Here is a 10,237-nt window from a genome sequence, read left to right on the forward strand (position 1 = left end):
TCCGGTTTGCTGCTAACAGTGAAGAGCAAGGCCCAGTAACGTTACCAAGCTCCAGTCATGAGCCCAACACAGCAATAGAAAGTGCAATACATTTTATTTTAATCTTTATTTTTTATTTTGTTTTATATAACGTTATTTGTTTTTATTAGATTTATTTTCTTTATTTCAATGTTTGGATATTTATGAATACTAAATCTTAAAGAAAAGAGATTTTTACAAGTTTTTAAAAATACAATGAATTACAAGGCTGTAGGGAATAATATTCTGAGGTTTTAATTACATTATTTTAATATAGTCAGTTGTGAACTAAAGTGGGCCAGTCTAAGGCATCAAACTCCAGGGCTGAAAAGGAGTCCCAATTCGATGAGGATGTCTCTTGATCTTTGGAAGTACCGATGTTCCAGGGTTCTTCTGTGCATATGTCCTAGCACTTGTATAGGGAAAATGGTCGATTCTTCTGTTATATATCTTAGCGGATCCTGTTTTTGTGTCATTAGCTGTAACAACACTTGCTGAATGGCGGTATTCCCTTCACTTGTTTGTCTTCTGTTTTGACCACCATCCTGTCCAGCCACTGCAATATTGACACACAAGCAAAAAAACACAACATGCATAATATAACAACATCACAAAACAAATGCAGCTGCAATGCACTGATTAGAATAAAAATCATTTTCATGTAAAGTTCAAAAAGCCATAAAATAAGTCTAGAGTTAAACAGCAACTGCATACATCATATATACCACTTATATATACAACTTATGACACTTACTGTGCACTTGAACGTTTCCCAAATAAATTTCGCTTAAACACATGTCTCTTCTTGATTGTGTGTCTGGTGTACATGTCCTCCTCTTTCACTGCAAAGAATCACAAGATATCAGTACAATTTATTTAAATAAGATATTAATTTAAAGTTTATTATATTTAATATTTAAATATTTAAATAGTCATAGAAATATTGTAGTACAATCTGATAATCTGCAAACTAACACACACATGCATGTTTACAAGTGAGATCTTACTGAGGGGACGAATTCCTTCCATACTATTTGAACGTCCAAGAATAGGACCTGAGAGACCAAAGTCTTTATCTCTCATTTTATCTTGAATAAATGTATCTTGAAGCAAATGTGATGTTTCCTGTAATAGCTGTCCTTTCTGTTGCAGAATATCTTTCTGTACTGTTCTTAGCACACTGTGGAGATGTACCACTCTAGGATCATCACTCGTCTGAATCTCTGAAATGAAGCAAATATCAAGGTGATTTTTAAATATGTTGCAGCACAGAAGTTGTGGCCACAAAACGCATTTGTATACCAAAGCCACAATTTAAAATGTATAGATTTCTTTGCATTATATATCAAAGTATGAAGTAGCAATTGTTTTAAAAAAACACAGCATAAACACATTTTTTAAATCAAAACATTTCACAAAATAATATTTTAAATGGCTCTAAAATATTCTTCAATTTGAAATAATTAAAATTAATTTGAGAGGAATATCATACATTTATGAAACATGACCATGCTGCTTAAAAATAATTGGAAAAGTGGCTCAGAAAAGTGAAGCTGGATCTGAGAAACGTTTTTGAAACATGTTTGCAGATGCCACATGCTTTAATATTCAGGCATTTTCCACTGTATGTTTTCAGTAAAATCTTTACGTTTATTTATTTATATATATGTGTGTATGTTTACTAGAACAAGATGTCAGCAATGTTAACTTGCGATTCATTAAATATACTACAACATACATTAAATATATCTTAGAAGTTCAGATATGTTTTCCATGAACAAACTACATTACAGAATTGAGCTACTAAAAAGAAATGGCAGCTGCAGTTTTTATAATATCTTACCTCTCACTTGCAGATGAACTATTCCTGTCTGCAGACATCCATCATGAAAGACTTTGCATGTATAGTCTCCTGAATCTGCTGGCTGAAAGTTTCTCAAAGTCAGAGCAAGATTTCCTCTCTCCAGCTCCTGAATGGACAGATTCACTCGGTTCTCATAGTTTGTTTTCTCCTCTCTGTTCTTATACTGATAAATGAGCTCTGTCCCTCTAAACCATCTAATGTCTAGAGACACAGCACTGGTTTCAGGAGAGAGATGAACAGGTAAGATGACGTCTGATCCAGGATCAGCAGATACAGTTCCAACAGGAGTGACAAGTCCAAAGTCTTCAGCTGGAGGGAGAGAAACAGATATATTGTGAAAAGCATTAATTACAGTACAGTTCTTATAACTTTGACACCTTAGAGTGTTTATGAACATTTTAATGTCTGATTTATAAGACTGGAACTTGTTGTCAAAAGGCAGACTTTGAAATATAACACAATTTTATACTTGACTGCCATTTCTCCTCTTATTTAACTTGTTTCCTCAAAACAAAGTTTACAATGTTATTACTGAAGTCTTTTCCTATAAAGATAATCTGAAGCAATGTCCATTGTGGAAAACTATTAAAAAAAAAATTGACCTGACTGTGCATTTTATAAGTACTTGAGCAACTATTTCAAACATTAAACTGAAGACGTTTTGACTAATATGGATTATCTGTGAAACTTGTTCAGTTGAATACTTACAGCTGATATGGAGAAAAACAGTATCTTGTATTGACTGACTTTCATGGGTGACTTCACAAATATAGAGACCCTTCTGTGAACTCCTGACGTCTCTGAGAGTCAAAGACACATTTCCATTTTGGAGATCTTGCAGTGGGAGACTCACTCGACCCTCAAAGTCTATGTTCACTGTCATCTTTCCATTCTTATAATGGAAAACTAGATCTTCCTTATGCCACCACTGAATCTCCATTGAAGCAGCACTGACAGCCGGATTAAGATGACACGACAGAACGACATCATCTCCAGGATGGGAAAATACAATATCAGACTGGCAGACAACAGACAACCCTGAAGAGAAGATAAAAAAATTATAATAATAAAGAAAAAATATATACATGTCACTTGTGTAATAAAGATATATGTACAGTGAGACTCAGCCGAAGCGGTACAATTTTCATTTAACTTGCCTTGACTAGTTTTTGACACTTCTTTAGTTTCAGCCATTTTCAATATTTCTGCACATCTGAGACACCGATGGAAAATCCACTGTAACAGAAAACAAACTATGACAACATGAATGTGTCCATGAATATGTCTTTATATCACAACTTAGGTTGTTGAGCAGTAAATCAATTGCAATTCATTTGAAAAGCATTCATACCTCGAAACTTATATATATAAATATAATGTAAATATTAAAATCAATAAAAACATTAAAACTTTAATAATAACTAGTTTAGCACTGATAAAACATATACATATGGTCCTATTATCTGGAGATATAAAAAATGCTGAATCATAAATTCACATACATTGTTTCATAAAAAAATATATGAATCTGTTACAAATGGTTTTTGTCGCTGTCTAAAACCAACTTTAAATCTATCAAAATATTATTGTTGTTGGTGCTGTTGGCACACACACACACACACACACACACACACACACACACACACACACACACACATATATATATATATATATATATATATATACAGGTCCTTCTAAAAAAAATAAGCATATTGTGATAAAAGTTCATTATTTTCCATAATGTAATTATAAAAATTAAACTTTCATATATTTTAGATTCATTGCACACCAACTTAAATATTTCAGGTCTTTTATTGTTTTAATACTGATGATTTTGGCATACAGCTCATGAAAACCCAAAATTCCTATCTCAAGACATTAGAAAAATATATGAAAGTTAAATTTTTATCATTACATTATGGAAAATAACGAACTTTTATCACAATATGCAAGTTTTTTTAGAAGGACCTGTATATATACAGGAAATTTGTAAACTCTTACAAATAAAACTAAATTAGGCATTTTGCTGCTCCCTACCGGCGGGACAGACAATTCAAACTCTGAGGTATAGAAAAAGTCAATCAAACAATATCAATAAAATATAGATTACGTCCTTTTTAAATAATAATAATCATCATCATCATCATAATAAATTACCGGTGCAATTTACTAGTTAACGAAGCTGCGGTATTAAATATTTACAAGGCGAAGAAAATAGCCTTTTTATGAACGACTTGAAACAAAAACTAGCTTCCCTTATTATATTCATGAACGAGGTCTAATGTTATGTATAACGTTTTTTAAAAAACAAAAAACAAAAACAACAGTAAAACAAACAAACAATAGTTATAGTTTCAGATGCCGGTCCACTTAAAGAGATATTTAAACTTCGGTTCATAGGAGCAAAATTCAGAGACACATTAGTATTGTGGTTATAATACAAAGTATGCCAACATAAACGATTGAATCTTACAAAATGTATTAAACGTATTAAATACATAAACAGACTCACAGTAGCCTACTTCTGTTAGCAGCGACGAAGGTTTTTCCAGACTGGTCAGGTGAGTTTTTTTCTTTTCTTTTCTTTTTGGAACGGGGCAGTTCTTTTTGACTGATAGTGGCATTCCTTAAATGATTTTACCCAGGGGCGTAGCCTACTGTAGATTATGCGGGGAACGCGGGGGACGTGTCCCCCCCACTTTTCATATAATGGAAATTCGTCCCCCGCACTTTTTCAGTCAAATGTGTTCGCATAGAGGTTTTCAAGAGCTGGTGTGAATAAATAAAAATGTAAACTCTAAGAGACAGGATAGTCTGCGCATGACCTGACATTTTACATTTTACTGACATAGGACCCAGAAGAAGATGAACTTAACATAGCGCTAAACACTCCTGCAGTGTGTGTTTCATTCACTCGAAGCCGGAGCGCGCTCTCGCGCAGAAAGTCATAACAGGAAACTCCTAATATGGGCAACAGCGTCCAGCTATCGCTGTATGAAAACAGTTGTTTTGACAGAAGAACTGAAACTTATGGAAACACAAAGACATTAAAATACGATTGCGACAATATATGGTTTTTCAAGTCATCTCCAGCAGGTGATAAATACACACTGTTAAAAATTTATTGTAATTTTACAGGAAATTCCTGGCAACTAATTGCCGTGAATTTACAGCAAGTAATATACAGGTAATATATTGTTTTTTAATACAATAGAGTCCTGTATTTTTACAGCAGTGCTACTGTGATTAAAGTAGCATTATTACAGTAAAATGCTGTAATTTATTTAAACTTACTGTATATTTACTGCAACTCAGTTGCCAGGAATTTCCTGTAATTTTACAGGAGACAATTACAATATTGTAATTTCTAAATATAATAAAATACTGCAATTTTCCATCTTCCAAAATTAAAACCAAAACAATGGCAACTTTTTATTATTTTTTATTATTAACACACTATGCAACATCACATATTACAAATGTATTTTATCTTTTTTTTTCATACAAACAAAATTACAGTTTCACTGAAGAATCTAGCTCACTTCCAGACAGTCTATCATCAGGGGGAACATGGTAATAAATAACAAAAGGTCCCAACCAGTCTTGAACTGGGGAAGCTGTGGGGTGTGGGTGGGCATCAATACTAGCCCATCAACTCAAAACCCAGGAGTCTTCTTAATAGGGTGCAGACAGGTGCGTTGATCCTCCGTCTCTTCTCTGCTTTGCTGACATCTTGGAATTGATTCCACAAAAAGCTCTGAAAACAGAGAGAGTAAAAACAAGTTTTCATATCAGGTAATGATAAATACTGTGTAAAAAAAAAAAACATAAAAAGTAAACTTGCTTGTAGAAAAAAAATGACGTTGATGTATTTATTTAACATCAACACATTTAACAACATAACATTTAGAATTACATTGGCTTTTACATTGTTTTTCTTAAATATATAATGTCACTGTATGCACTGTAAATTGAATGTCGCTTTGGACAAAAGTGTCTGCAAAATGGGTCATATGACGTTGCTAAAAAGAACATTATTTTGTGTATTTGGTGTAATGAAATGTTTAAGCGGTTTAAGGTTAAAAAAACACATTATTGTTTCTCCTCTACAGGTACTCCTCTCCTCGCCTTCTGAAACGTGTTGATTTTTACAAAGTTCATCGTTCTGAAAAGCAAAGTGTGCTCTGATTGACCAGCTATCCAATCTATCTATCATGTGACTGAAATGTTATGCCACTTAACATACTGTGCCCTGTCCGGCCGAAGCAACGAGACAAACATTTAATTATAATGTTTATTTCATTATAATGTCAAACCCATTATAAATGTGATATAAACATGATTTCTAGTCGTGTTCTCTTTTGGAAGGCCAAACAAAGTAGTTTCCCTTTTTAAAGAAACAGCGTTTAAGAGTGACGCTTCAATTTAAACGAACGAACAAACACATGAGAGCAATTTCAAAAGCTTAAGGAGCTGTCTGTTCTGCTCTCTTTAGCTCTCGATCGACCTGGATGTTTTAGGCAATCTTAAAATCCTGGCGGGGACGTGTCCCGTATGAACGGCGCATATGGCCACCCTATACAGATCTTCTTCATTCACCAAGAGCTTGTAACACTCCAAAGAGAAAGGAAAAAGTAAAATCACATCTAATGACTTTAACCCCCAAAATTGACTTAATGAAAATTGTAATGTTAAACTGCTGTCTGTCAGACTTCTCTGTGTTTACATAAATGTCTTGCAGGGCAATACCAACTCTATGTTAGACACTTAATAGCAATAGCTTTGTCTCCATCCAGCTTTTTAATGCACATTTTAACATTTTGAAAACAAACAAAAAAATCCTGAATGGAAACGGTTCAAATTCACAAAATATTCTAATGTGAATAAAACTTTTTATGTGGATTGACTTGCTAATAAATGCAACATAAATGCACATTTGTTGCAACTCTATCGGCTGTTTTAAGTTGCCCCTTAAGTTTTGATCCCACAGCGTTTCATGACTACTCTCCTGTCCATTTCTAATTTACATAACAGAGCTGATGGAAATGCTCTCCAGTTATAGGGTTTCTTTGCCAAATTTCTACGAATGCGCTTAAAAGGTGCAAAGGAATTGGATGGAAACCTGTCTTTTGACATCAATGCATAGAGTATATCGTAGAGTCTATTTTCTTTATAAGTGTGCAAACAGTTTAAACATACCTTTAGTGTTTGAGGCCTCTTTAGGATACTGTTAGTTAAACATGTAGACAGTGAAGGTCGCTGCACTCCATTCAGAAGGTTGTTGTGGGGCCCCATCACAGTTGTCCCTTCCAAAGACATCATCCATTTGTCTGCACTTAGTGCCTCTCCTGAAATGCATACACAATATGATAACTAAAAGAGCACTAGAACCCTTCACTACACACGCATGAGTGGCAGTATTGGCAGGATGGGCAAAAGTACCAATTTTATCAGGTGGGAGAATAAGTTATGGTATGGTTTTTCCTAATTTAGACTAGGCATTTTAAGGATGCAATAGGATTATGTTGAATTACAGCCTTTCCTTTCTTCTTTGACATATAACCATATGACAATTATTAACAGGGCTTAAAGCAAGCAAACATATGTTCCATCTAGCAGCCAGTGTGCAGCTGATCCTGCGGACGGTCTACAGCTGTTCCCGCTCAGTCTTTTCCTTCTGCCTTGACCGTTCATGACCGTGGTACAGTTATGACGCGTTTCCACCGACCCCCCCTCATTTCAATAAGACGAAATATGATATCAAACACCACTGCCTCCTTTCGTTCTCATTTTCATTCGTTAAACATATTAATAGCCGCAGAAATAAACTTCAGGGAAATGTGTAACGTTAGGCCTTCATTATATAAAACAAAATATTATACCAAACAGTAGCCTATTGTCTCCTATTTTCATTTTAACATATTAAAAGATTAACTGAATAAAGACCAATGATTACCTGTTCTGTTCACCCAAAACGAATTATATTTTATGCTTTACCACTAAAGAGACATCACAGCCAGCGGCAAATGTCAGATGTCTACCCGAGTTGAGAGTGCTCCCGACGGATTAATGATCCCTGAGCTCCCGCTGATCGCGTGGAGTTGACCGTCTCCGACATCAGCGAAACACATTTTTTAATAGACGCAGTCTTTATAAATAAACCGCATATTTGAGTTTTAAACAACTACATTCTCGCCTGAAATAGTTAAAACACTAACGTTATACCTTTCATGACACGATGTCAGTAATATTTTAAAAATTATCAAAAGAAATGGTGGTTGAAACTACAATGCTGCATTGCCACTCCCGAAAGTTCAGTAACGTTACCTTTGAACAAGTACCTCGCGAGCAGGGACTTTCTGAGGGGCATTTTTTTTACCCAGAACTTTATTTAGATCATGGTAGCTGCGGTGGAAGCACACCGAGTTCCAGCTCAAAGTCCATAGTTTCTGGGTAAAGTTCTTGCGATGTAAATCTGGATCGAGTATGAAGACGCGATTTTAACTAACTTCACCCTATTCCACTGAATTATACCAAATGAAACAATCAGCACTCACTCAGATCACCAGTATTAATATATAAAGACTTATAAAACAAATTTTATGTTACATACCTGAGACATGTTCTTTCTTCCAAAAAGTACCGTCCGTTGGCCGCGTAATTTCAAAATTCAAACAGCAGCGATCCCACAATGCTATGCGGTTGCTGTAAAAAAATGCTTCTACAGTGTAGTTACAATAATTTTACAGGACTGTCCGTTAATTTCCCATAATGCACTTGCATTTACAACAAAAACATGAATACAGTGCGTTGTTGTAAAATTTATTGTAAAAATTACATCAATTGCTAACAGTGCAGTATATGAACAAAACAGTGCTAATTGACATAGATTTATTACACTATGCAAACTATAAGGCAGTTATTATGTGATAAATACGTTTGTTTGTAGTCTATTAAATAAATCCTTATTATTTTTTATTGTCCAGCAGTTATTGATTAAGCCAATTAAAAGCTAGAAATTAGAGAATAATTAAAGTTGCCTATAATATCTACTACAAGTCAAGTCTCTTCTGTTTACAAAGCCTGCATTTATTTGATCCAAAGTACAGCAAAACAGTGAACATAAATATTTTTACTAGACTATTTAAAATAACTGTTTTATATCTGAATATTTTAAAAATGTAATTTGAGATTTTAAAGCTTGCTGAATAAAAATATTAATTTCTATAATTTATTTTCCAGAATTTTTTTTTTTTTTAAATGATAAACTGTATAATGTTACAAAGGACATACATGCTGATCATTGGATCCTTCTATTCATCAAAGAATGCTGAAAAAAAATTACTCGTTCTAAATATTGATAATCAGCAAATCAGCATATTAGAATGATTTGATTTCTTAAGGATGTTACACTAAAGGCTGGAGTAATGATACTGAAAATTCAACTTTGATCACAGGAATAAATTACATTTTAAAATATATTCAAATAGAAAATAGTTATTTTAACTTAAAATTCACAATATTACTGCTTTTGCTGTACTTTGGATCAAATAAATGGAGGCTTGGCGAGCAGAAGAGACTTCTTTAAAAACATTACAAATCTTACTGTTCAAAAACTGTTGACTGGTAGGCTATAGATTACAGAAATCTTCTATTGTAATGTATATATATAATTTCTGTCCCCCTCACTTCTGAAAAGATGGCTACGCCCCTGATTTTACCTTTAGTAGGCTACTTTCTAATCTGTAAAATGTTCATTGGCAGGTAAAGGGTAGAATAAACACTACTCACAAAAAGTTAGGGATCTTCGACTTTCGGGTGAAGTTTATGGAAAATGTAAAAACTTGCTACAGTGATATTACAGCATCAAGGTGGTTGCCAGACAATTATTATTTGACCCCTGAGAACTATATGTTTGGAAGGTAAAGGAATATGTAGAAAATAATGCTATTTTTTCCTTACATTTTTAGTCTGGCAGATTACTTTTTTCAGTGTTCTCTTATAAATCACACTGCAATAAAATAAAAATAAAAGGAAACTAGAGATATTGCATAAATTAACAGGTGTTCATGTTTTAATCTCTTAAAATTTAAAAGAATCTAAAAAGTATCTCATGAATTTTGAAGATACAATGTTTAAAAAAAAACATGAAAAAGAATTTGGAAAAAATCCAGGTCCAGGCACTCAGTAGGATGCAAAAGTTAAAAAGCCTTTATTATTTAAAAGAGCTAAAGCATAACATATTGGTGTTTTATGCTTTAGCTATTTTAAATAATAAAGGAATTTAACTTTTGCCTGGGCCTGGATTTCTTCCAAATTCTTTTTCATGAACAGTTTACCCTTCCATGAGCACCA

General features: G+C 33.7%; 1 protein-coding gene across 1 annotated transcript; it reads right to left on the reverse strand.

Annotated features, from left to right (window-relative positions):
- Positions 1–144: 144 nt before the first annotated feature.
- Positions 145–4,476, reverse strand: LOC113092771 (matrix remodeling-associated protein 8-like). The gene is made up of 7 exons (XM_026258506.1): positions 4,395–4,476; positions 3,040–3,118; positions 2,591–2,920; positions 1,862–2,191; positions 1,026–1,241; positions 773–860; positions 145–574 (listed from the first exon to the last, which is right to left on the reverse strand). Exons 2-7 carry the CDS (start codon positions 3,074–3,076, stop codon positions 532–534), a joined length of 1,044 nt encoding a protein of 347 aa, XP_026114291.1. The 5' UTR covers positions 3,077–3,118; positions 4,395–4,476; the 3' UTR covers positions 145–531.
- Between the last annotated feature and the right edge of the window lie 5,761 nt (positions 4,477–10,237).

This window comes from Carassius auratus, unplaced genomic scaffold (assembly GCF_003368295.1).
Source record: "Carassius auratus strain Wakin unplaced genomic scaffold, ASM336829v1 scaf_tig00214714_1_2670353, whole genome shotgun sequence".
Lineage (NCBI taxonomy): Eukaryota > Metazoa > Chordata > Actinopteri > Cypriniformes > Cyprinidae > Carassius > Carassius auratus.